Source organism: Canis aureus, chromosome 16, assembly GCF_053574225.1.
Source record: "Canis aureus isolate CA01 chromosome 16, VMU_Caureus_v.1.0, whole genome shotgun sequence".
NCBI lineage: Eukaryota > Metazoa > Chordata > Mammalia > Carnivora > Canidae > Canis > Canis aureus.
This window is the reverse complement of record NC_135626.1, coordinates 49,628,908-49,656,585: the sequence shown is the minus strand read 5'-3', so window position 1 is coordinate 49,656,585 and position 27,678 is coordinate 49,628,908. Positions and strand designations below refer to the sequence as shown.

Genomic DNA, 27,678 nt, shown 5'->3' with positions numbered 1-27,678 from the left:
TAGGAGGACAGTGATGAGCTTTAATCCTGAGCTTGGACAAGCTCCTTCCTATAGGGAAAAACAAGAAGCCAATGTCCCATCCTTTCCTGGGGTGGCATCTCCAGAGAGCATTTGGAAGGGGAAGCGGATGTGGTGCTCCCCAGTGTAGACTGAGGCAGGAGTGTGGTGTGGCCAGGAATGTTCCTGCTTCCTTTCTGGGCCTCCAGAAATGTAAATCAGGACTGAGGTAATGCCACTCACCAGCTGTAGAGACTCAAGTTTCTTCATTTGTAAAATGGGAAAGATAAAACAATACCCCCTCCTTAGGCGTATTGTAAGAGTGACACAAAAATGAGATAATATGTGTATGAGATGCATGCCTGGTAGAGTAATTTCTTAGCAACTAGTATAAATTATTGCTATTTTTATTATTAGTAGAGAGAACTTGAATATCAAGAGACTCAAATGTGAAGGAAAAAAAAAAAGTCCTCAACATACAGAGTCCTAACCACAGCATTTTTTTTTTTTTTTAAGTCAAAGCAAAGCATGTTACATCTTGGTGACATTTCACTAACTACTATAAGTGCCTAAAAGTAACCATACTTTTCCCTTTTCTTGAACATCAATTTAAATCCTAAAGAAGGGCAGCCTCGGTGGCTTGGCAGTTTAGCGCCGCCTTCGGCCCAGGGCGTGATCCTGGAGACCCAGGATCAAGTCCCACGTCAGGCTCCCTGCTTCTCCCTCTGCCTGTGTCTTGGCCTCTCTCCCCCCCCCCCCCCCCGCCTCTCTCTCTCTCTCTCTATATATATATATATATCATGAATAAATAAAATATTTTAAAAAATAAATAAGTCCTAAAGAAGAAAAAAAACCCTACCCTCCACTGTTCTTGCTCCAAAACCCCTCAACTTGCCACCCTCCCTCTTCACTTCCCTTCATCATGAAGCTTCTCTAGCTGACCTCATCGGAACTGAGGAGTTTTCCTAGCCTCTGGACTGCGTGAAAGCCTAGCCAGTTCCCGGAGCTGCTCCCTGACCCCAGGTCACTATAGGGTGCTTTCTCCTGCTGGTCACAGTAACTAGGCCCCCTACTTACTAATTTCAGCGACCCTCCTCGGGCCTCACCTTGCAGCCTGGTGGGTGCTGTTGATAACCTCAGTTTGGAGAATGCATGCTCAGTGGAAAGCAAGACCATACGGGAGTAAAGTGTTAACAATTTGAGGTCCTCCCTCCCTTCAGCCCACAGCTTGTAGTAACCCCTGTCAGCAGTTCATGACATAATCTTCTGGTTTTTATAATATGCAAACACACAAAAATGCTCTTTTACACAAATGGGACCCTATTTTATACTGTATAATGCTACAAAATAATGTTTATTTTATAATATTCTTGCGGATCTTTCCATGACAGGCTACAGAGCTGCTGCATCCTTAATAGCGCTCAGGATGTACAAAAAAGGCTGTACAAAAAACTGCTTCCCTAAGGATGGACACTTTTTGAAAATTCTCTCTTCCTCTGGCCTTTGTCACTCAGTGTGTGTCCATGGTCTCTGCCTCCTGTCTTCCCCTCCAACCTCAATCCAGAGCCAGCACTGCTGCCACAATTGTTCCTCAAAGGCAGATTTAATCTTCAGCAGAACAAAGTCTGAATTTCTAGAATTGAGAATTTTAGGCCTTCTGAGCTAAGTTTCTGCCCAGCAAAGCTTCTGCTCTTGCCTTTCTCCCTGCGAGGAGCTCCTGCTTCCTCAGATCAGAGCCCCAGCTCAGACCTGAGGCCTTCCAGTTGCCCTCAGCTCGCAGAAGCCTTTCCTTTCCAGAGCTCTTCACCTGCCTGGTGGAGCCACTTCCTCCCTCTCTAGACTCTGGGACAGGCATTTACAGTACAGCACAGCACCTTGGATACAGTGGCATTTAGGAAGAACCTAATGAAACAAAGAGGAAAAAACAGACAAGTGTTCCAAAGACACCCCCCCACACCCAGTTTTATTGCAGTATAATTAATTGACCTATAACACTGTGTTAGTTTAAAGTATACAGCATAATGTTTTGAGATGTGTATACACTGTAAAATGATTGCCCCCATAAGTTCATCGGCCTCATCTGATTACAAACTTTTTTTCTTATGATGTGAATATTTTGTTGTAGTAGAAAGACAGTAAGGAGAGTTGTCCTTCCAGAGTTTTAGATGATGTCCCAATCATGAAAAACATATATCACTGAATTAAACAGAACAAAACATTCAATGGACTAGAATAAATTTCAGAAGTAGATTTAAACTCATTGTAAGAACTTAATGGGAGATCTACCAGAAGCAACACAGTGATGGGGAAAAGAATCTTTACTTTTAAATGTCATTGGACAACTGGATTATCATTAAAAATTTAATTTCAATTCATAGCTGATCACACCTGAGGAACTTCAGATGGCAAGTTGTCACGTGGGAAGTGCAAAGATCACTAGAAATTAAAGGAATTAATTCTCTTTAAATTATAATTAAACTAGCGAAAACAGAACACCTAATCTTGGCCGAGCTCAGAAGAAATCAGTATGTATGACTACGGCACTGTAAATTGGTGCCGTTTTTCAGGATTCAGTCTTTCAGACGATATGTAAGAAACTAGTTATGTAAGAGTTCATCTCCTTTGACCTCGTAATTCCACTTTGGGGAATTTATAAGGCCCTAATCCCAAGGAGGAAAAAAAAAATGCTCTTAATAGTGCTATTTATAGCAGCAAAACAAACTGGAAAGCATTTAAATGCCAGATGATAAAATTATGGCTAAGCAAGCAAAGATATCTTAATATGACAATTTATGTAGCTCAAAGTGACAAATAGCTAATGTCAATACACGGAAATCTAACTAGGCAAGTTCTCATGACCACAAGGCAATCTTAGAAAATAATGTGCACATACCAGTAACAAGTGGAGATGCATGCCTGACACTGACATTCATCTTTTCATTCATTCACTTCAACTGTTTTGGTTGTTTTCCTGAGCACTAACAGTATACCAGGAATAGTATTTGGTGCTGAGGACACCATGGTGAACAAGGTGGGCATGGTTTCTGCCTTCCTGAAGTTGCATTTTGAAAGTAATCTCCCCCAAAATGTGGAACAGCATAAATAGAGTCAAATGTTTACTAATTCCATTTTAGGTGCAGTTTTTATTTGCTTATTTACTTATTTATTTATTTAAAAGATTTTATTTATTCATGAAATATACAGAAAGAAAGGCAGAGACACAGGCAGAGGGAGAAGCAGGCTCCGTGCAGGGAGCCCAGCGTGGGACTCGATTCCAGGACTCCAGGATCACACCCTGAGCCAAAGGCAGACGCCTAACTGCTGAGCCACCCAGGAGTCCCCAGGTGTAGTTTTTAAGTTAATTAAAAGAAAGATGGGAGCCATAGACCTCTCTGAAATCTCAGATGTGGGGTCAGGAACCTGTCTGAGAGGAGAGAGAATAGCCCTGAGTGAGACCAGCCAGGGCAAGTAGGAATTCAACTGGAAACAGGCTTGTCGTCAGTCTTAGTCCCTGAGAAAGGATTTCCTGGTATAACCCCAGAGATGCTTAACCTCTCTGAAGGCTCTGAGGGTGTAATAGCAATGGCAGTTTAGAAAGAGCCCGGAAGCACTGTTTATAATAGCCAAAACAAAATACACATTGAAAAGATACATGGAGGGCACCTGGGTGGCTCAGTGGTTGAGCGTCTGCCTTTGGCTCAGGGTGTGGTCGCGGGGTCTTGGGATCAAACCCTGCATCCGGATCCCTGGTCCGTGAGGAAACTGCTTCTCTCTCTCTCTGCCCCCTGCTTGTGCTCTCTCTTGTTCTGTCAAAAAAATAAAATCTTAATATATATATTATATATATATATTACATATATTTATCATACAACAATTCTTTTTCTAATATGCAGTCCATGTTTGGGTTTCTCTAGTTGTCCCAATAATACCCTTTTACAGCTGTTTGGTTTTTTGTTTGTTTTTTCAATCCAGGATCCAATTCAGTGTCCTGTCTCTTCAGTCTCTTATTTTAGAATAGTTACTTGGTCTTTTTGTCTTTTACAGCATTGCATTTTTTATGACTTCAGGCCAGTTGTTTTGTAGAATGTCCACAGTCCATATTTATCTGATGTTCACTCAATACATTCATGTTAAACAGTTTTGGAAAGAAATGTACATGGGTCGTGCCATGTCCTTTCCATTGTATCACATTAAGTACGTTTCCCTATTGGTAAAGCTAACTTTGGTCACCTGATTCAGGTTGTTTACCAGATCACTAAAAAGATAAGAGATCCCTTTGCCCCTTTGTATTTAGTAGGTAATCTAAGGAACTCAACTAAAACAAGGGAAGGAACAACTAAAAAGTAACCGAAAAGCAGAATTGTTTACAGCAGCTCTATTCATAATGGCCCCAAACTTAAATCCAGCCCCAACTGAAAACTACCCAAATTCCCATCAACAGAAGGTATAAATTATGGGAGCGCTACACAATTGAATAGTATAGAGCAATGAGGGGCACCTGGGTGGCTCAGTTGGTTAAAGCGCCTGCCTTCAGCTCAGGTCTTTTTTTTTTTTTTTTTTTTAAGATTTTATTTATTTATTCATGATAGACATGGGGGGGGGGGGCTGTTGGGCAGAGACACAGGAAGAGGGAGAAGCAGGCTTCTCGCAGAAGCCTGATGTGGGACTCGATCTTGGGCCTCCAAGATCATGCCCTGGGCCAAAGGCAGGCGCTCAACCGCTGAGCCATCCAGGGATCCCAGTCTTTTTATTTATTTATTTATTTAAATTCAATTTGCCAGGACGCATGATCTTGGAGGCCCAAGATCGAGTCCCACATCAGGCTTCTGCGAGAAGCCTGCTTCTCCCTCTTCCTGTGTCTCTGCCTTCTCTCTGTGTATCTCATGAATAAATAAATAAAATGCTTTAAAAATAAATAAATTCAATTTGCCAATGTATAACACCCAGAGCTCATCTCATCATGTGCCATCCTTAGTACCTGTCACCCAATCACCCTATCCACCACCCTCCTCCACCCTCCTCCCCTTCTGCAACCCTTTGTTTCCCAGAGTTAGGAGTCTCTCATGGTTTGTCTTCCTCTCTAATTTTTCACCACTCAGATTCCCCCCTTCCCTTATGGTCCCTATTTCTTATATTCCACATATAGTGAAACCATATGATAATTGTCTTTCTCTGATTGACCTATTTCACTCAGCATAATACTCTCTCAGCTCAGGTCTTGATCCTTGAGTCCTAGGATCGAACCCTACATTGGGCTTCCTGCTCAGTGAGGAGTCTGCTTCTCCCTCTCCCTCTGCCCCTCCCTTCTCCCTTGCCCTCTGCCCTTCCCCTAACTCACGCATGGGCACTCTCTTTCTCTCTCTCTCTCAAATAAATAAAAATAAAATCTTCAGAGCAATGAGAATGAACAATCCACAACCACATGCAACAGTGTGGATGAAGGTCACAAACACTGAGCCAGATGCAAGGGAGCTCATGCCATATGATCCTATCAATACAAAATACAGGAGGGTGCCTGGGTGGCTCAGTCGGCTAGGCACCTGCCTTCAGCTCAGGTCATGATCCCAGGATCATGGGATTGAGTCCTGCATCTGGACTCCCTGCTCTGTGGGGAGCCTGCTTCTCCCTCTATTTCTCATGAATACATTTTTTTTAAATACAAGAAAGAGACTATGCTGTTTGAAATCAGGAGAATGGTTGCCACTAGTGGGAAAAGTTTGGCCAGAAAGGGTCTTTTTTTTTTTATGATAGTCACACACACACAGAGAGAGAGAGAGGGGCAGAGACATAGGCAGAGGGAGAAGCAGGCTCCATGCACCAGGAGCCCGACGTGGGATTCGATCCCGGGTCTCCGGGATCGCGCCCTGGGCCAAAGGCAGGCGCCAAACCACTGCGCCACCCAGGGATCCGGCTAGAAAGGGTCTTAAAGAGAATTAAAAAGAACAACCAGGGAAAAGAGGTCTGTGTAGTGTTTATGGCAAGAAGCTCGTATAAGCCAATGAGGAAAGACAGGAATCTCCGGTAGTTTTCAGGTATCTAAAATCGTTATAGATAAGACTGCAAAGGCCGTGAGCAGAGTTCACCAAGAAGAGAAGTAGCAATGTCTAACCAGCCTGTGGGAAATGTTTAAAATTGCCAGCAAACAAGGTACCATTTTCAACCCTGAAAATAGTGCCCACAAAGATCGAAGTAACCCCATGTTCTGTATCGTGATAAAAACCTCTTTATAAGTTGAAGGCTATTAATAATGAATAGATGAAACGCGGTAGATTAGATGGCCTCATGGAATAGCATACAGCCACTAAAACGGTTCTTAGAAAAGTTTTTGGAGACAAAAATCCTTTTGCTGAAATGTTAAGTACAAAAAGAATCAAAAACGTTTGTATAGATGTGTGATGTACCTGCATATATCACATACACATATACGTATAAATTACGCATATTTATCATGGATGTACATGAACATCTATTGTATTCTGAGTATATAGACAAAATTGGTAGAAAAGTCACACCGAAATTGAGCCGAAGTTACAGAGCTCGCTTCGGCAGCACATACGCGAAAAACGAAGAGAAGGCACAGGTCGTAGTTTACTGTACTGTACTGCATCGTGTGACTCCAGATGAGGCCTTTCTTCCCTTTGAACACGTCTGCACGGCTCGCAATGGGGAGGCCGGGGGCAGCGGTCCGCTCGCCGAGCCACGTGACGCCAGCGGCGCTCCCCGGCTCCCTCGCTGTAATTGGCCCGCCTGCAGCACGTGACTCCAGGGGACCAATCAGAGGCTCGCTGGGAGGGCGGCCCTTCCCCCGCGGCCGGGCGCCAGGGCGCCGGGGGAGCTCGCTGCGGCTGCGGCGCGCGGGGCGGAGACGGCCTGGCAGCGGCTGCGGAGCGCGGGAGGGGAGCGCGGTGGGCGGCCCCGCGAACTGGGACCCTGGCGGCCGTGCTCCCCGCCGCTCCTCGCCCGCTCCTCCCGTTTTGTTTTGTGGGTGGTTTTTTTTCTTTGGAGTGGGGCCTGCCCGCTTGCAGGCGAGGAGCCCCGGCGGGAGCTGGGCCAGGGCGGGTTCCCTGCGCCCCCGGAGGGTCGCGGTGCGGCGGCGGAGACCCGCCCCGGCGCTCCTGACCTCAGCAGCCCCCGGACGCCAGCCTGCTTCTCTCGGCCTCGCACTTAACCTAAGTGCAGTGTTCGCAGAGGGGTAAGGGGCAGGGGGACTTAACTGAGTTCTGTAAGCACTCAATAGCCATACGTTTGTCCTGGACTGGAGAGCGAATCAGAAAGGCGCCGAAGTTAGGGAGCAGGGCTTTTGGAAGGCTTTCTGCTTTGGAAAAGTTTCCTGATGTTTCTCTATAACACTGTGCAAGAAGTGGAGGCCGCGCTTAATACTTAACTAGAAGTGCGTAAGGTCTGTCGGAGTCCGTGCTGGGCAGTCCCACGTATACGGTTTTAAGCCTCCCGTAACTCCATTTCACAGATAAGGAAACTGAGCCAGAGAAATTTAGTCAGGATCACATAGCTGGTGAGTGGCAGAGCCAGGGATGCAATGCGGGCTTGTTTGGTTCTCTCCAAGGCCGCCTTTTATAAATTAATAAGTGTTGATTAAAACATCATGAACTGGGCAGCCCTGGTGGCTCAGCGCTTTAGCACCTCCTTCAGCTCAGGGCGTGATCCTGGGGACCCGGGATCGAGTCCCACGTCGGGCTCCCTGCATGGAGCCTGCTTCTCCCTCTGCCTGTGTCTCTGCCTCTCTCTCTCTCCCTCTCCCTCCCTCCGTGTGTCTCTCATGAATAAACAGATAAAGTCTTAAAATTAAAAAAATAAAAAAAAAACATGAACATTGAGAGGCACCTGGGTGGCTCAGTGGTTGAGCGTCTCCTTTAGCTCAGGTCGTGAGCCCAGGGTCCTGGGATGAGTCCACATCATGCTCCCCACAAGGAGCCTGCCTCTCCCTCTATGTCTCCGCCTTTTATGTGCGTCTCATGAATAAATAAGTAAAATCTTTAAAAAGAAAAGTAGTAAGTATCTTGTGAACCCGCTACCTAATCCAAGACAGAACATTGCAATACTTCCCTTTAGCTATGTGCTTCTCTCCTGTCTTCCTCGTTCCCACCAACCCAATCTCTGTCCTGAATCTTGTGCTTATCAATCCCTTGTTTTTAAAATCTTTAAGTACAGGGAGATGAACATAGGAATGTTCAGTTCAATGAGTTTTCACAAACTGAACACACCCATGTAACCAGTGCTCAGATCCAGCAAATAGGGCCATTACTAGTATTCCAAGGGCTAGTAAAGATGTCCCATAGCCCAATTAGACATGACTATTTTTTTTTGTCAACCGTGTTCATATCCTTGATCATCATCTCTTCAGATCTTAGTGGCTTAAAATTTTCACGATATCTATATTTTGCTCATTGATTAATATAAGCTTCTTGCCGTGTTTTTTACAAATATCTTGCCATTTGTTTTCATTTTACGTTTTTCTTGACATTTATTTTTCACTTTACATTTTCATTTGGGGTATACCTGGTTGGCTCTGTAGGCAGAGCCTGTGGCTCTGGATCTCAGGGTTGTGAATCTGAGCTCCAGATTGCGTGTAGAGATTACTTAAAAATAAAAAAATCTTACTTTTTTTTTTTTTAATGTGGGAAATGTCTCTTTAATCTTCCTGCCCTCCACACGTGTGGTCTTTTTAGTAAGGTATAGAAAGCCCTTTGGGGTCAGATTAGGTTCTTGCCTTCATGGGAAGGCTCATGACAATACCCTTCAGCTCCCCCCATCTTCTCTAACTCTCCTGCCTTCCCTAGGCCCTCGGCAGCACATCTAAATGTGTGGAAAGCTTCAGTAAGTGAACTTAAATGAGGCTACAAAAAGACAATATTCCTTTTTTTTTTTTCAAGATAAGAATATATTTGCAGGAGCCTGGCTGGCTCCCTAGAGCATGTGACTCTTGATCTCAGGGTCATGAGTTCGAGCCCCACATAAGGCATAGAGATCACTTTAAAAAATACTTATTCATGGGGCAGCCCGGGTGGCTCAGCAGTTGAGCACCTGCCTACAGCCCAGGGCCTGATCCTGGAGACCCGGGATCTAGTCCCACATCGGGCTCCCTGCATGGAGCCTACTTCTCCCTCTGCCTGTGTCTCTGCCTCATTCTGTGTGTCTCTCATGAATAAATAAAATTAAAAAAAAAAAACTTATTCATGATTATAAAAACTTGTGCTTATTTATAGCATACAATTAAAATAATAGGAAAAAAAATTTTATGATAGTCACAGAGAGAGAGAGGCAGAGACACAAGGCAGAGGGAGAAGCAGGCTCCATGCACCAGGAGCCCGATGTGGGATTGGATCCCGGGTCTCCAGGATCACGCCCTGGGCCAAAGGCGGGCGCCAAACCGCTGCGCCACCCAGGGATCCCAATAATAGGAAAAGTTACCAAAAAAGAAAAATTACTTGAAATCTCATCACTAAGAAACAACCACTGTTAACATTTTAGAGAGTATCCTTCTGACTCCTGGTTTTAGCTGGGGTCATGATCTCAGGGTCTTGAGCCTCATGTCGTGCTTAGCACAGAGTCTGCTTGTGCCTCTCCCTCTGCTCCTCCCACTACTCACAGGACCTCTCTCTTTCTTTCTCTTTTTTTTTTAAAGATTGGTTTATTTATTTATTCAGAGAGAACAAGAGAGAGGCAGAGACAGGCAGAGGGAGAAGCAGGCTCCATGCAGGAAGCCCGATGCGGAACTCGATCCCGGGACCCCAGGATCACACCCTGGGCTTCAGGCGGCGCTAAACCGCTGCGCCACTGGGGCTGCCCTCTCTCTCTCTCTCTCTCTCTCTCAAGTAAATAAACAAAATCTAAAAAAAATTTCAAATTGCCTCTCCTCCCTCTTCCTTGCTCTCTTTCCCTAAAATAAACAAAATCTAAAAACAAAAAGTTCAAATTGCCTTCCCTCCCACTCCTCTTCCTTTATGAAACTTGACATGTTTTCATGTTGTTTTGTAACATTCTTTCATGTGCCCATACATCAATATATTTCCACCCAATGCTTTTATTGGTTGGATAGGATTCCATTGTATGGATGTACCATAACTTATCCCTTATTGGCCATTTGGGTCATTTCTCATTTCATTGTTATGGATACCCCTGTATGCATCTTAGCACATTGGACCTGCAGACTAATGGGGATCCTGATGCAAGGTGGGAAGGTGGTTTGATTCGCATCAGTTTAATGCCTCTGGAGTCACCCAGCTTCTTTGTTGTTAGGGGTCTCTACTCCTTGGCACATGACTAGGTGTGTAGTGTCTCCCATCTATAGATTCTCTTGGGGAGCATCTCTTCTGATTCATTCCTTTAACTTCCCTTTACAGATAGGCTGAGTTTAATTAGAACTTTGCACATATAAGTTGAGGTCACTTAGGGTTAAGTTTGAAACAAAGGATAGACACGCACACGCATATTCTCTAATCTTTTTTAAATTAGCAAACATGTTCATTGTAGGAAATGCAAAGAAGAGGGAGCTCGGGTGGCTCAGCAGTTTAGCGCCGCCTTCAGCCCAGGGTGTGATCCTGAAGTCCCGGGATCGAGTCCCACATCCGGCTCCCTGCATAGAGCCTGCTTCTCCCTCTGCCTGTGTCTGTCTGTCTCTCTCATGAATAAGTAAATAAAAATCTTAAAAAAAAATGCAAAGAAGAGTGAAAAAAATCAGCTATCCCATAAGTCAGTGATAACCACTGTTGACAGTGTGTATACAGTGGTTCTAGAATTCGTGTGTACCTGGGAATGTTGATTACAATCCAGATATTCCTTTACCCTGAGGTTCTAATTCAGTAGCTCTGTTGCAGGGCCTGAGCACTTGCATTCCTCCTCAGGCAATTTGGACACTCAAGAACAAGAAAGCAAAAATATTGTTCTAGATTTCCCTTGATTTAAAAGAAAATAGAAAGGAGATCATATTATACATTCGGGTTTTTTTTTTTTTAATATTTATTTAAGTAATCTCTATACCCAACACAGGCCTTGAACTCAAAACCCCAAGACCAAGAATTGCATGCTTTTCTAACTGAGCCAGCCAGGCACCCCCGCATTTGGTTTTTGTTTAATTAGAATATGAACCTCTATCCATGTCTGGATTCTCTTTTAAAGGTGTATTTCTGTTGTCTGCATAGTGTTCCATCACATGAGTGTATTTCAGGTAACTTAGTCAACACCATATTGTTGGACATTCCCCGCCCAGTCACTGCTATTACAAATAATGCTGTGTGGTTAAATTTTTGCATAGATTCCTAATTATTTCCTTAAGTTAAATTCCTATGAAGTGAATTTAGGAGTCAGAGCATTTAGGAGTCAGAGCTTCAAAAGCTTTTGAAGGCTTTTGACACATATTGCCAAATTCTCCTCCAGGAAAGTTACCCTCCTATTACTACATAGGTTGCTAACTACAACCACGAGCTCACTTTTTGCCAGGCAGGCTGATGAGGCCTTTCCATCCGTGGTCTCACCCAGTCCTGCCAGCTTCCTGGTGGGCAGCACTGAGCATGGCTCCTAGCCCATGCTAACCATTTCTCCACTGAACAGATGACAACACTGAAGGATGAAGAGGTCAAATGACTAGTTTGAAAGCAGGAATTCAAACCCAGCCTTGTATCTAAAACCTAAGGTCTCTTAACCACGCCATGATTTTCAATTAATATCAGTGATGGTTGTGGGAGCAGTACTCTTTTTATATGGTTCTAAAAAGTGTATGAAAGAAATCAGGAAAAGGGAGTGAATGGGTGGGGAAAGAGAAGTAATTGGAGGGGCCCAGCACAGACATTCCTTTGTAGGTCAGGCCTAGTGTGTTATCGTGGGTCTGGGTAGTGTCACAAATGGAGGTGGGGAATCAGGTGTTGTGTATGTGACCCTTTGTGTCTGTCCAGGGCAAAACAAGTTAAATTCACAAACACTGAGCACTGAATCAGGTTCTGTGGGAAATATAGAAAGATTTGGTTTCTTCAAGATCTTAAGAACCCCTGTGTCTCCCTTCCCTTGGTTTTATCTGTTCTAGAAACATTACAGTAATATAATTGAGGGGCACCTTGGTGGCTCAGTCAGTTAAACATCTGCCTTCGGCTCAGGTCATGATCCCAGGGTCCTGAGATTGAGTTCCACATTGGACTCCCTGCTCAGCGAGGAGCCTACTTCTCCCTCTGCCCCTCCCCCCTGCTTATGTTCTCTCTCTCTCTCTCTCCCCCTTTCTCTCTGTGTCAAATAAATAAAGTCTAAAAAAATAATATAGTCAAAAGTTATGTATAATGCCAACCTCCTGGCACAACAAATAATTTTGTGTTTCCTTTATTGCCTTCGGTTCATTGTCTATACGTAGACCAGTTTTAAAGGAGGGTATAATTTAGAGGATGTTAAGCCCTTACCCACAGGACACAGTGCAGCTTGGTTTCCACCCCTCCCTCCCCCCAGTCCAATTCAACTCAGCAGACACGTGTGGAACACCTGTTGTGTGTCCCACACCAGGGAGACACATGGATGAGACACAGCTCCTGTTCTCAAGGAACTGGTTAATGGGGGAGACAGACCCAAAAAGAATCACATAAGTATTCCAGTCCTCTCCCTGGAGATCTCCCCAGGAGTCTGTGAAGAGGCAAGGAGGGTATTTTATAATTCAGTTTACTGGTGAGAAAATAGAGTCCCCTAAGGTCATTTAGATTGTAATGACAGAACTCGAACTCCCAGGCTAGGTCTGAGATTTCCCATCCTCTGGTCCTTCTTGTAGGTAAGGGACCATGGAGCTGCATGACTACCCGAGCCCCAGAGAGGATCTCATGCAGCCTCTGCGCTCCTGTCCTGCACCTGCCAGGCCAAGCAGTGTAGGCGCTATCCGGCCTCCTTCCACACTCTCCCCTCTGGCTGCCTATTTTCTGACCTCATTTTTCCTTTACAACTGGCCTTGGAGTTTATTTCTGCAGAACCAGGATGTGGCAGGGAGCAGAGCACACCCCACGCTGCCCTGACTCTCCCAGAGACCCACACACACGCACATACACACATTTTGCCCTGGCACACTCTTCTTCCTGCATCTCCCTTCCAGGCACACCTGGGGAGGGATACAGAAGTCCAAAGGCCAGAAGCAAATGGCAGTTGCCAAGGTACCCATGGGAATTGGGGGAAGGATTCCACATCTGGACTGTGAATTTATTTTTCTTTTAATTCTCTTGAAGACCAGCTTAAACACTCAAGTCCTTGGCCTTATTTCCTCTTATCGTTTCCTCTCATCCAGATAGCAGTGTCTGCTAAGCCTGGTTCCCAGGCTCTCTGCTGTGAAACAAACAGATTCTTGAGCTCACAGCGCCAGTCAGGACTAAAGCTCTTGCTTAAATATCAAATAGTAGTACTGGCCTTCCATTACTGTTTACCAGGTACAGAGCATCTTGAAGTGTTTTCTTGCTGAATTCTCCCAGACACCCAGAAGACGGGCCTCATTAGTGTCCTCCCCAAACAAGGCTCGAAGTGAGGCAGCTGGTCCCGGGACCCACACAGGGACTCGAACCTGGGTGGGTATAGATTCCGGAGCTCCCCTCCTGACCCCTCCACTGTGGCACCTCCAGGAGGTGTAAGGTCCTGTTGGCCTGTCATTGTAGAAGTCAGCAAGTGTCTAATCTCCAGCGTGTAGTTTTAGGGAGATCCTGAAGGTTCCCAAGCTAAAAGATTCCAAACTCAGTTAACTTTAAAGAGTGCCATGCTCTGCTCTTAGAACCAAACAAGTCATCCTTGGATGTTGCCAGGTCAGAAGGCCAAGAAATTGCCAGTGAGTAGAGGAAGAGCTTGTTATGAAACGTGTCATGATTTCTCAGAATCCTGGTGTGCTTTATTTCAGAAATGTCTCGTGAAAGGAATGTCACAGGGACATGGTGGTTCCTGCGGAGCCTCATTTAGAGGACCCTCCCCCCTTTTTATTTTTGGTTTTGAAATAGGCACAGCCCTCTGGTCATTCTTGATAGAGATAGAATGTTTCTCCTCTCTGCTAAAAAGTCATGGAGGCATGATAATATACGGCCTCTCTCATCTCACCTCAGTGTTGGGGTGGGGGCTGAGGGGCTTACAAGAGGGATGGGTGGGAACTGTGGCAAGCTATGGAGCCCCATCTCAGTGAGTAGCTCCACCCCCCAATGGGGACTGGCTGCCTATGGGCACACTGGCTCAGTGTTGTCAGGCCTCCTGGTGTTTCCCAAGAGAAACTGGAAATCCAGGTTTTTATTATGTGAAATCTCTTGAGTTTTTTTTTTTTTTTTAAGATTTTATTTATTTATTCATGAGAGACAGAGAGAGAGGCAGAAGGAGAAGCAGGCTCTCCTCAGGAGCCCCATGTGGGACTCAGTCCTGGACCCCGGGATCACGCCCTGAGCCCAAGGCAGATGCTCAACTGCTGAGCCACCCAGGCATCCCAATCTCTTGAGTTTTAAATGTTGGCTCACTTTTCTTTTGCACATTGTGAAGACCAAATATAACTCGGCTGTGGCTTATCGATACAAAGCACCTGGAACAGTTGTTTGGTGCTCAGCTTTGCAACCCGTCCTCCTGGGCTCCCATCTGAGCTCTGCCCCTTATCCACTGTGTTGTCAAGATGTCTGGTCTCTCATTTAATACCTTGTTTTCCTCATCTGTCAAATGGAATGGGAATTTTACCTACTTCTGAGGGTCGCTCTGAGGATTGACGAGAAAGCCTTGGAACCTGGCACTGGTACCTAGCAACCCCATGGTAAACGTCATCATTATTTGTGTCTCTTAAAGTACAGGGTGACTTTAAGTCCTAGTTTGCATGAGATAGGTCTGGTTCAAGCTTGTTCCACTGGTGTAATTATTGTGAATTCCTCTTTACATTCTCAATATTAGACAATAAAGTACACAATCCTCCTATATAAGCAAATCCTGGCATTGTGCTGTTGGGACTTTAACAAGTTTTAGTTCAAATGAAAAGGTCATGGACAAGGACAAGGATCCTTGGACAAGTCACTGAAGCTTTCTATGTTTCTGTTTCCACATTCTTGTCAAAGGTTCAGAAGACAGCAGAAGTAAAGCCAATGAATCACTGAAGTATAATTAGTAAAAGTTTCTTGTGCACACCCCAAACAGATTATAAACCTGGAGCATTCAAACCAAAACATGGAATGAGGCTCTCCGGTAGATTGTTATAAAGCAGCTTAGATGGTGTGGAGGCAGTAAGTGTTTATTCTTCACAGTGACTAGTTATAATATTAAAATTTTTTTAAATGAACAGGACTTGGGGGTACCTGGGGGGCTCAGTCGGTTAAGCATCTGCATTCAGCGCAGGTTATGTCTCAGGGTCCTGGGAATGAACCTCACATCAGACTCTCTGCTCAGCGGGGCATCTGTTTCTTCCTCTCCCTCTGCTCATGCTCGCTCTCTCTCTCTCAAGTAAATAAATAAAATCTTTTAAAAAAAGAGAAAGAAAGAAAGAAGAAAGAAAGAAAGAAAGAAAGAAAGAAAGAAAGAAAGAAAGAAAGAAAGAAAGAAAGAAAGAAAGAAAGGAAGGAAGGAAGAGAAAGAAAGGAAGGAAGGAAGGAAGGAAGGAAGGAAGGAAGGAAGAAAGAAAGAAAGAAAGAAAGAAAGAAAGAAAGAAAGAAAGAAAGAAAGAAAGGAAGGAAGAAAGGGACTTGGTTTGTGGTTACCTCATATCAATTTTGGAGATCCATTTAAGTTTTGCTTATGATGTTTCAGAGACATAAGTATTTATCCAGTTCAGGTTAGCTTTGCTTGTGTTGCCAATAAGCTAAATTAAGCTTTGCTCGTATGACTACACTGGTTTTGTCTGCACAGGGAATTTTCAAGTCTGATCTTGGTTTGTGTTTGATTTTACTACTCTAGAGGATTGACGAGATGAATTCTAAGATCCTCGGTTCACATTCATTTTGTCACTTGACAAACATTTATTGAGTCCAGACCATGCCAGGCAAACACCCAGCACATGGAGAGGCCAGAGACAGAGGCCAGTAAGGTCCTCTTGTGCAGTGGAATGGAAATCTCAATCGTATTTCAAGTATTATTTGAAAGACTGTTATCTGGAAATTGTTCACAAAAGGTTTCTAGTAAATCGAAGGTTTATATTTGAAACCTCAAACCTTCAAACCTTTATATTTGAAACCAATTTCTAGCAAACAAACCATTGCATTCAGCATAATTCTCTACACATTTCTAGTTTGTGAGTGGGTATCTACATTTAAAAAAATTATTTCAGGGCAGCCCTGGTGGCTCAGAGGTTTAGCACCTGCCTTTGGCCCATGGCGTGATCCTGGAGACCCAGGATCAAGTCCCATGTCGGGCTCCCTGCATGGAGCCTGCTTCTCCCTCTGCCTGTGTCTCTGCCTCTCTCTCTCTCTCTCTCGTGGATAAATAAATAAAATCTTTAAAAAATAAAATAAATAAAAAATTATTTCAGTGTGGAAAATTGGGAAACAGAGAAAGGGCCAAAGGAAATTCATACTTCTGTTGCTTGTGCAGTGAGCATGGAGGCTTCTAATGATTTAGCTTTAGGTTACTCCCCCCTCCCCCAACCTGCACACGCCTCTGCAGCCACTTGGTCAAAACTAAATATTAAGGATTTATTTATTTGAGAGAGAGAGAGCATGAGTGGGAAGGGAGGGAGAGAAGCAGACTCCCGCTGAACAGGGAGCCAGATATGGGGCGGGATCTCACCAACCCTGAGATCATGACCTGAGCTGAGATCAAGAGCCCCAGACTCAACCCACAGAGCTACCCGGGAGCCCCCAAAATAAATTTTATTTATTTTTTAGAGATTTTATTTATTTATTCAAGAGACACATAGAGAGAGGCAGAGACACAGGCAGAGGGAGAAGCAGGCTCCATGCAGGGTCCATCCCAGGACCCCGGGGATCACGACCTGAGCCAAAGGCAGCTGCTCAACCACTGAGCCACCAGGTGCCCCCCAAAACTAAATTTAAAAAATATTGCTATCCCCAAATTTGCCTGAGAATTTCCTAATAAGTTATTTCTCTCACTCCTTTATTTATTCATCCCCAGTCGGCCGGGTATGGAGTACCCAACCTGGCGCTGTTGGGGGGCCCTTGACAGAGGCGGTATGAACTTCTCCGTCCGGGACTTCCTCGGACAGACAGAACCCGGGCGGCGCGGGGGCGCGGGGGGCCGGTGACCTCTGCGCCTCGGGCCCGTCCGCCCCAGTCCCTAGTCCTGCCTTCGGCGCGGCGCGGCGCGGGCGCGTCGGTGGGGCTGGATGGTGCAGCCCCGAAAGCGCTTCCTGCCGCGGCCGAGCCGCCCGTCCCGGTGAAAGCGGCCCCCTGGGGAAGGAAGTGGCTTGGCCGTGTTTATTTTGGCTTCGGGCGAGCAGACGGCGCCGGGGGCTGCGGGCCGCGCGGGCTGGGGAGCGGCTGACCTCGCGGCCGGGGTGGGGGCGGGAGGCCCGGCGCCCAAGCGCTCTGGGGAGCGCTGCCGAGAGGGGGCGCCCCGACGGGGGGCACATCGCGGGGGGGCGCAGAGGGGGATGCGCACGGCCGAGGTCGGGGGCGCGCCGAAAGGGGAGCTCGTGGGCGAGAAATGCGGTGCACCGAAGAAGAGGGTGCGTGGCCGAGGGGGGTGCAGCAGCGGCGAGCACCCAGAACCACCCCCCCGCCCCGGGGGAAGGAAGGAAGGGGTCGCCCGCCCCTGGGATGCGCCGCAGAGAGCTGGGGAAAGGGCGGACGAGCTCCCTAGGAGTGACCAGCCGCACCGGAGCCTGGAGGACCCGAGCTTGGAGATCCTTGGAGACCGCTTCTGTCGCGGCCTGGCGGCAACCCCGGTTCATTCTACAAGATGGAGCCTGGGAAAGGACAGGACGATAAGATTATGATGCTTTAGTGTGAGGAGACAAAAGTCAGCAGAGGGGGAGATCAAACACCACGAAATCGCCGAGAGTGGAGGGATGGGGCCAGGGAGCCCCAGGGGCCAGCCCTAGTCAGCTGGCACCACCCGGGGGATCCAGGGGACCCGCAGAGTTGCGGGGAGGGTGAAAATTGCCTTTCCGGATTTGAATTTATGTCTCATCCTGTTGCCCACCACCCCTTCACATCACCCTTCTTTTGCTTCCTGAAGCGGAGCATGTCATACATTTTAAGGGGGAAGAAGAGCATCTCCAGAAATAAGTGATGGAGGAAGCTCACCATGGCTGGAGGGAGAGACACACCACTGACCGTGTGACAGCCGCTGGCTGAGCCCAGTGGAGTCACATGCACTTTAAGTAACGGAGAGCAGGCAGTCTGGCCTGGCTGGAATGCAGGGGCAGTCGGGAGGAGGGAGGAGAGTGTGAAAAGCTTGGAGGGTGGAGGGGAGACAGAAGCCCGCAAGAGCCAGGATCTGGGTGGGGATATTGCAGAGTTAGGGCATTGAGCCCTCCTGTCCTGTAACTGCCCTGTGCTAGGGAAGGGCCGGCCTGCCTCCCCCACACAGGTCCAATGTGTGCAGGGACATGCATAGAGCCTCTAGCAGAAGGTGGGGCAGGGTGGGGTGCTGGGTCCCCAGGGTTGGCCCTTCAACAGGGTGGGGCTGGCAGCTTCTGCTGACTCAGGGACATTTCCAGGCCTGGCCTTAGGGCCAAGCAGCTTATTGAAAACAGCTGCTCCTCTTGGCTGGTGGCCCTGCGGCCCCTGGCTCTCCCTGGGATGACCCTTTGCCTCTGCATGGCCTGAGGAGGCCTGAGGAGGCCTGAGGAGGGGAGTCAACTACAGAGAGGCTTGGCGTTGGAGGTCACCCTGCCATGCCCTCGGGGACCAAACCCAGTCAGTCCCTGCAGTTGGTCCATAGGAGCTGAGCCAGGCTGACTGCTGGGTTCTCAGTCTCTGCTCCTGCCATTCCCCCACCGTGGAACACCCTCCTTTGCTCTTGTCCCTGTGGGTGCCTCTCGGGCTTTTCTTTGACGTGCCTCTCATTCAGCAGATTTCATTGAGAGTCTGCTGAGTGCCAGGCACTCTGCGAGAATTAACCTCCCCTCTGCTTCCTTCAGCACGATGTCTAGCACTTGTAATGGAGAGCAGCCGTCTTATCCAAGGTCAGACCTCTGGCTGCCTTCGCTCCTGGACTGAGTCCCGAGAAGCTGCTGGGACAGCTGAGAGGTTTGCTCCCGAGAGACAGACACTTCTGAGCCTCTGCACTCAGCCTCAGGACTCCACCAAAGCATTGCGTGTACCTTACAGCAGATGGGAAAGGAAGAGAGGCCGTGTGACAGTCAGCAGGCAGGGAGGAGACAGGGGCTACTCAATGTAGGACACATAGCTGTAAACCTCTGAGCACAGGCACAAATGACCAGAGTGATGACCTGGATGTCTGAGAAGCCAGGAAGTGTGGACATTGCAGCAGGATTCTTGTTATATGTTAGTAACCTGGAAAATCTGTTCTGTGGAGCACCTTCACCACCAGCCATGCAGTATGAATTGGACCTGGCAGTCTTGCACACTGATGTGTTCCTTGTCACTATTTCATGGATTGCTTTGTGAGTTCTGCCTCCCGAGCTTCACTGCAAATGTCATGAGGCCAGAGGCCGTATTGTTTAATTCCCCTGTAGTACCAAGTATAGTGCTTGTCATCTGCGTGAGTGAGAAGGCCTCTGGGGGAGCAGCCAGAAGGGTGATTAGGAGGATGGGGTGAAGGCGTGGCTTCCAGGCACCTCCTCTGATGAGCCCAGGAGGCTCATTTGCAGGTCTGAGGGTCAGAGGGAATCCTGGAAGGGTAGCTTCTGGGGAGTAAGGAGGCTGGGAGAAAGTCTCCAGCTCCAAGACATAGGGTTGTGTATTTGTAAGGATTCTTTGTTGCAAGGACAGCAACCCAATGCACACAAGGTCAGCACAAAAGGGAAATGTGGCTGCTGATGAGCCAGAGTGGTCCACAGGCTGGAGGAAGAGCCACAGGAACTCGGGGTCTGGCACTGAGTGTTCAGCGCATGACCACTCTTCCTCCCCTTCCAGTGCTCAGCCGTGTCTCTGTAGTGTCCCCGTTCTCGCCTGTAGCAGGAAGGTCTTTTCCTCGTGGTAGGAAACGTGGCCATGGGCAGCCCCAGTTTCAAGATCTCAACAGAGAGAGAAAACCACATATTCCAGGGGAGGCCTCCGATTAGCCTTGTTTGGGTTCTATGCCCAATCTCTGTGCCAGGGGATGTATGCGACTACTGGCCACGAGTGAGACCTCGCGCCCGCTCACGTAGCCAGAGCCCAGTGCAAGAAAATTATATTTTTTTTTTAAATTTTTTTTTATTTATTTATGATAGGCACACAGTGAGAGAGAGAGAGGCAGAGACACAGGCAGAGGGAGAAGCAGGCTCCATGCACCGGGAGCCCGATGTGGGACTCGATCCCGGGTCTCCAGGATCGCGCCCTGGGCCAAAGGCAGGCGCCAAACCGCTGCGCCACCCAGGGATCCCAGAAAATTATAAATAATAATAGGAAGGGATGGGAAATTGATCGGGCAAGCAGAAACCAAGGCCAGAGACGAAGGGGGCAGTTCAGTGAGGTTCATGGATTCTGTTACCATCTCCGTATCTTCCATGCAGAGCCCAGGGCCTCCCAGATCATATGGTGGGAGGAACCAGGTTATGTCTCTGTTGCTCACCTCTGTACTCTCGGCGCCTGGCACCGTGCCTGGCATCTGTGAAATTCTCCATACGAATTTGTTGAGTGACTGGATGGATACACTCAACGCAAAGTTCCCTGCCCGGTTTCATACATTCATTTATTCATTCACGGAACAAGTACCTAAGGAGCCACATAGCCTGGTGCACAGCACTGTGCTGGGCGTGGTGTGCTTGCCAGCAAAATGCAGGTCATCTTGGCCCTTGATGAAGGACATACCACAACCCTAGTGAGGGGCATTCCACTCCCTGCCAAGACACCCGATGCTCCTCAGGCTACTGGGTGGGGAAGACCAGAGGGTCCTTCCCAGGTTGGGGGCACCAGACCTCTGCGCCCTGAGCTTCTGTGCTGCTTCCTGTGCGCTGGCTGAGCACGGGGATGCGAAGAACACAGTCTGTTCCAGAAACACCTTTGTGCCCTTCCCTCTCACCCTTTGCACATACACCTCCTCCAGGGCCAGGCTCATCACTTCCTGCATTGGGCTCTGGAGAAAGAGCCTCCTTTCTGCGAGGGTCCAGGCACACCCCTAGCTCTGGGTGGAAAATGCTCTCCCAAGAGCCCCTGGCCCCCAGCTTGGCAGAGTCCCCAAGATCTATCTCCATGAATCCCCCTCGGCCTCCCCTTTGCTTTGTAGATCTCCTGCAGTCCTCCCCTCTGCTCCCAAATTCCTTGTTCTTTTCTCATTTGCTGCCAAGGTGTTCTGTGATGTGCATCCTTCACCCCTGCCTCCTCCAGACCCTCAGCATCTTCAGAGAGTCTCCCCGCCCCCAGAAGGCACAGCTCCCTCCTCTGCCCCCAGACACCTGGATTTTAAGGACTTGTTGGCTTCGAGCTAGCGCTAGCTTCGGCAGCACAGATACTAAAATTGGGATGATACAGAGAAGATTAGCATGGCCCCTGCGCAAGGATGACACAAATTCGTGAAGGACTTGTTGGCTTCATGTGCTGCTGTGCCCGTGGCGGGCACTAGGACAGTGCCATGTGTTTCTTCGTGGCCCCGGCATTTCCTGGGACGTGCCACACACAGAGTAGGTGCCCCAGGGAGATCTGTGGATTTGAACCCAGAACCTAGGACCTCAGAGGAAGAAGGGGACTTGCAGCCCCATTCATGTGACAGAGGAAGAAACTGAGGCCTTAAACAGTATTGCAGTGTCCTAATCTCTTCCCCTCTCTGAGCTTCAGTTTCCTTATCTGTCAAGTGAGGGGCAGGCAGCCCGATCCTGGGACTGTCACTCCTGACTTACATGGACCTCTTTCAGACCCTTCATTGGCCACTTATTCTGGCTGTGCGGCCTGGTGGGAATGCTTCAGCTCGTATGTGGGTTTTCTGGTTGGAGGGGAGTGAGAGTTCTATCCCCCTGGGCTGCTGTGGGCTCCTGTGACGTTTGGGGGCTGCATTGTCCAATCCCATCTCTGAGAAAAATCTAGAAAAGCAAGCACGGTTTTCTTCCTCTTCCGGTCTCAGGCCCTTTTCCTACCCCCTGCCAAGGGCCACTTTCGGTTATTACTGACTGTCCTCACTGGAGGGGAGTTTCTGAGAATCAGATAGCCAGTCCTTAGAGTAGGCTCAGGCAGGCCTGGATCAAGTCATGGGGACAGTTTACGGTTCCAGGGGACAACTGGAAGGGAAGAAGCAGGTTGAGAGGAGGGGGCAGCGAGGTCTCCGCCCCCCCCCCCCCCCAATTGGCGTTGTTGCAGAATACAGCAACTAATGTCCCTGCCCCATAAGCCTATCCATGGTGTTTTGAGCACTCATTGAGGAAGCTGCAGGTACTATGTTTTAGGAAAATCAATTTAGCAGCTGGGACAAGGAACAGAAAGATTGGCAGATTGATTGTGATTGTTACCTAGGCAGGAGATTCATTCATTCGTTCATTCATTCATTCATTAATTCATGTGTTCATCCAGTGTTTATGAAGCACTATGTGTCAGGCAGAGTCATAGGTGCTTTGGACACAGCAGTGGTAAAGACCGAGAGAGTCCTTGGGGGCTTATAAACAAGAGGAGAGACACACAAAATAGAAGCATGTCAGAAAATGAGTTCTGCTTCTGGAAATGGCAGGGTTGCTGGCACCAATCTAAGTCTCTGGCCAAGGGTACTTAGAGACAAAGGATATAATATAAAATACAGTGGTTTGAGAGCAATCAAAAAACAGCCAGATGCCAGGGAGGAAACAATCTCCCAAAGGAAAGAAGCAGATGTGGTGAGAGTTTCAATTAAGCAGTGTCTCCCCCTGAGAGCATTGCCCCATTTGAGGACCTCAAACAGAAAGTGGCAATCTTACTGGCCAACATTTGGGGCTACCAGAAAAGCTAAAAATCAAGAGGAAGAATCCTGGAAAGAAAGAACCCATAACAGTGTTCTCTTACAAATTCTCAAATCCTTGGCAACTCCTAAACTGTGTCTGGGCGGGATGAGGCTATAAGAAACCCACCAGGAAACAGCAGCAAAGAGGCGGAGGTTTCAGATGCTGCCTGGTGCTGAGGGAACAGTGTTTGGAATTCAAGTTCCCACCAAGTTAGAGGAGCTTGATAACTGCCTAAGGTTTTCCTTTGAAACTGCAAAAGGGTCTCACCTTATGATTAAACCCAAGGCTAACAGCCACACCCTAAGACTACAGGCAAAACCAAAACAACCCCACCCTAGTAAAACCTAAAACCAAGCCTCTAGAGATTAAGATGATCCACCAGTAATTTAACTGCCTGCCAGAACAAAACTCAACATTCTTTTCAGGAAGATAAAAAAAAATCCAGACTCCCTGTAACATGTCACCCACAACATCTCATATGCAATAAAAAAAATCCAGACTCTTTAGAACATTATCCACAATGTCCAATATGTAACAAAAATTACTAGACCTGCAGGTAGCTGAAAAAAGTGACCCATAATCAAGAGAAAAAAAATAATCAGTAGACAAAGACTCAGATATAACTCAGATATAGAAAAAAATATCAGATAATAATAAATGTTGTGAGGAGAACTACAATCAAGTAATATGATAGAGAGTAACTGAGTGGCTGCTTTAGATTAACTCAGAATGGCCTTTTTAAAGATGTGACTTTAGGGCACCTGGGTGGCTCAGTCGGTTAATCATCTGCTTTTGGTTTAGAAGATGATCCCAGGGTCCTGGGATTGAAACCCACCTTGGGAGTCTGCTTCTCCCTCTGCACCCCACCCCCCCCCCGCTTAAACACTCGTGCACATGTTCTCTCTCTCTCTCTCAAATAAATACGTCTAAAAAAAAATAATAAATATATGACTGTTTTGAAAAGTCAAATACCAGGCAGAGGAAACCATGCAAGGGCATTGAGACAAGAAAGTACCAAGCCAAGGGTGCCTGGCTGGCTCAGTCTGAAGCTTGTGACTCTTAGACTCAGGGTTGTGAGCTGGAGCCCCACATTAGATACAGAGATGACTTTAAAAATAAATATTTTTTATTTTATTTTTATTTATTTATTCATGAGAGACACAGAGAGAGAGGCAAAGACATAGGCAGAGGGAGAAGCAGGCTCCATGTAGGGAGCGCAAGATGTGGGTCTCAATCTGGGGACTCCAGAATCATACCCTGAGCCTAAGGCAGATGCTCAACCACTCAGCCACTCAGGCATCTCTAAAAATAAAATCTTCAAGAAGAAAAGAAGGAAGTACCAAGCCTGTTCAAGGAAGGGCAAGGAGGGCAATGTGACTTGAGCAAAGGGGAATAGTGTGATCCAGGATCAGACTGGTAGGCAGGACCAGACTATGCAGGATCTTGTGTTCATGGTAAGAAGTTTGAATTTTATTTGAAGAGTGATGAATTGCCTTTGAAGGACTTTAAGCAGGACTTATTTGATAAGAGAGTTATTTGATGTTTGTATTTCTTTCTCTTACTGTGAGTGAGCCCATTTCAAATATTTATGAGCCAATTGCATTTCATTTTTTAGCTGTGCATATGTATCTTTTTTTAATATGTTGTTGATATTTTCCTCATAGTTCATTATGTTTTTATAGAAGCTCTTTTTATATTAGGGAATAAACTATTTGCCACCAATAAGTTATACATATTATTGCTATTGGAATTCTGGCTTTGCTTTTGGTATTTTTTGCCATGGAAAAAACTATAATGTCACTGAATTCATCACTGTTTCCTTTATGACCTTCAACATTCCAATATCATTTTTAAAAATTTTGGAACTTAATTTACATCTTTCAAAAAGCATCCTGATGGGCCATAGAGAGTGGCTTGAAGAGGGATGATAAGGCCATGGTGGAATAGAAAGAGCTTGGAGTTTGGACTCAGAAGACCGGGGCCAAATTTCAGCTCCATCTCCAAACAGCCTCATGACTTGTCAAATCATTTCATTCCCTTAGTCAATTTCTCTACCTGTAATAACATGGAAGAGTAACCACTGTAATGGCAACAACAGTAATTTACAGTGCTCTTACCACGTGTCACACCCTGCTCCAAACACTTGACATGCATTCTCTCACTTAGCCTTTACAATAGTCTGATGGGGAAACTGAGTCACGGCGAGGAAATGCAACTTGTGTGAATCACACATTAAGGGGTAGAGCTGGGTTTTGAACCGTAGCGGTCAGATTCATGCCTTTAAGACATGGAAATTATCCTGAGAGGCTAGTGGCTAATGGATGCAATAATTCCTTGGTGACAGGGATGTCCTATATGTGTGGGTTGTGTACTTCAGTGGCAGCCTGGGAATAAGTAGAAGGTGGTGAAACATGGGTGTCAGGCCTGGGTCTGCTTCCTGACTGTGTGACACTGTGAGCAGGTCACTTCTCTAAACCACGTTTCTCTTTTTTATCCCTCCCACTCTCTCCCTCCCTCTCTCTCTCTCTCTCTCTCAGCTTTACTGAGATATAATTCATATATTAAATAACTCATCCATTTAAAACATACAATTGAGGGATGCCTGGGTGGCTCAGCAGTTGAGTGTCTGCCTTTGGCTCAGGGTGTGATCCTAGAGTCCAGTCCCATATCGGGCTCCCTACATCGAGTCCCACATCGGGATTGAGTACCACATCGAGCCTGCTTCTCCTTCTGCCTGTGTCTCTACCTCTTTCTGTGTCTCTCATGAATGAATAAATAAAATCTTTAAAAAAATAAAACATACAATTGATTGGGTTTTACTATAGTCACAGAATTTGGCAGCTATCATGACAATCTAACTTTAGAATATTTTCATCACCCCAAAAGAAACCATGCACTCCTGTGCAGTCACTTCCCATTCCCATTACCCCCAGCCCAGCCCCAAGCAACCACTATCTACTTTCCATACATTGAAGTCTTGATTTCTTAATCCGTATAGTCAGCGTGCTTGGGCACAGGCTGGATTCCAGTGCCTTGCCTAGAAGGGTCTGCACAGTGAGATGGGGGGTGACGCAATGCAGGGCTGGGGGATCCCCTATCTAGAGCTAAATACTGCGTACAAAGGAAGGTGTGCAATGGTTCTGGGAGGTGTGAATGGTTGAATATGAGGGATGGTGGTGTTAGGAAGATTCTAGAAGTCAGGAAAGGAAGGAGCCAGTGAAGCTGATGGGCAAAGGGGAAGAACAAGACAAATTATGCCAGGTCAGAGAGGAACTTTGCTGGGAAAGCCACACAAGGTCGTGGAGATTGGGATAAAATTGTAATGTGCTGTGTGACATCAGTGCCTCCACTGCCCCTCAGAAGATCTTTGGAAAAGCCTACAGTACCCTACCTGATATGTGGAGTTGGGTTGGCTTTTGAAGGCAGGACAGAGAGCCAAGTCCTGCCTCCAGGTTGAGCATGGGGCTAGAGCAGGGACTGGTCATGCGGGCTCTGCCTCATGTGAGGACAGGAAGGGCTGGGGGCCCTCAGAGGGCTGGGGGTGAGGACTGGGTGATTTAACATCTGAGAGAAGGTTTGCAACCTGGCGCCAGGCTCAGGGGCAGTGCCAGCCTCAGGGGCAGCGCCAGCCTCAGGGGCAGCGTCTGAAGGTGGCACTGGCCATTAAGAGCCAGCCCAGAGGGCAGCCCCAGTGGCGCAGCAGTTTAGCGCCATCTGCAGCCTGGGGTGTGATCTTGGGGACCTGGGATCAAGTCCCAAGTCAGGCTCCTAGCATGGAGCCTACTTCTTCCTCTGCCTGTGTCTCTGCCTCTCTCTCTCTCATGAATAAATAAATAAATAAATAAATAATCTTAAAAAAAAAAAAGAAAAAAGAGCCAGCCCAGCCCAGAGAACCCCTGTGATGGCTTCATGTCCTGCCTTCCCTTCCAGAGCCCAATGTCTTCGTCATCTTCAGCCATGGACTGCAGGGCTGCCTGGAGGCCCAGGGGGGGCAAGTCAGAGTCTCCTCATCCTGCAATGCCAGTCTTCCTGCCCAGCGCTGGAAGTGGGTCTCCCGGAATCGGCTCTTCAACCTGGGCACCATGCAGTGCCTGGGCACAGGCTGGCCGGGTACCAACACCACAGCATCCCTGGGCATGTACGAGTGTGACCGGGAGGCACTGAATCTCCGCTGGCACTGTCGCACACTGGGTGACCAGCTGTCCCTGCTCCTGGGGGGTCGCACTGGCAACTCGTCCAAGGCTGGTGGCCTCGAGCGTGGTGACCAGACCCGCAGCGGCCAGTGGCGCATCTATGGCAGCGATGAGGATCTGTGTGCGAGGCCCTACTATGGTGAGAGGCTTCTTGCAGGGAAGGGGAGAGGGGTGTCAGGAGGACTGGAGCCATCTCACTCCTGTGAGATGCAGGAGTGACAGGGCCTTTGGCCTCTGCGGACCTTTGGCAGAGCCATATCTTTAACTGCAGTGGGAAACATTTTGGAATAATTAAGAAAATTCACTTCAAAGCATTTATTTTCAAGAAATTACAAAATTAATACATACTTGTAAAGACCTCAAACAGTACAAAAGTGTGTAACGTAAAATTAAATGAAAATTCCCTTCCAGGCCCACTCTCCAGGGGAGACCCAAGCCTAACTCCCATAGGTGTCTGGATCCCGATTTTGCAGGGGTGACCGGGAACCAGAGTTACCTGGTGCGGGGCCTTTTCTGGTGGACAGCTCTGCACTGGGGGGTGGGGCC

At 47.3% G+C, this 27,678-nt stretch overlaps 1 protein-coding gene, 1 long non-coding RNA gene and 1 other non-coding gene across 4 annotated transcripts in view; 2 read left to right on the top strand and 1 right to left on the bottom strand.

Annotated features, from left to right (window-relative positions):
- MRC2 (mannose receptor C-type 2) overlaps positions 1-27,678 on the top strand; it is a 54,348-nt gene that overhangs the window by 4,804 nt on the left and 21,866 nt on the right. For both annotated transcript variants that reach the window (XM_077853893.1, XM_077853892.1), the window contains exon 2: positions 26,870-27,271. In XM_077853893.1, coding sequence (XP_077710019.1) covers positions 26,870-27,271 — 402 coding nt within the window. The remainder of the gene's footprint in view (positions 1-26,869; positions 27,272-27,678) is intronic.
- LOC144286859 (uncharacterized) lies at positions 864-6,711 on the bottom strand. The gene is made up of 3 exons (XR_013354783.1): positions 6,554-6,711; positions 3,661-3,803; positions 864-1,899 (listed from the first exon to the last, which is right to left on the bottom strand). It is a non-coding gene; the product is annotated as an uncharacterized LOC144286859 (long non-coding RNA).
- LOC144287279 (U6 spliceosomal RNA) lies at positions 21,466-21,572 on the top strand. Its single transcript, XR_013355122.1, has one exon. It is a non-coding gene; the product is annotated as a U6 spliceosomal RNA (small nuclear RNA).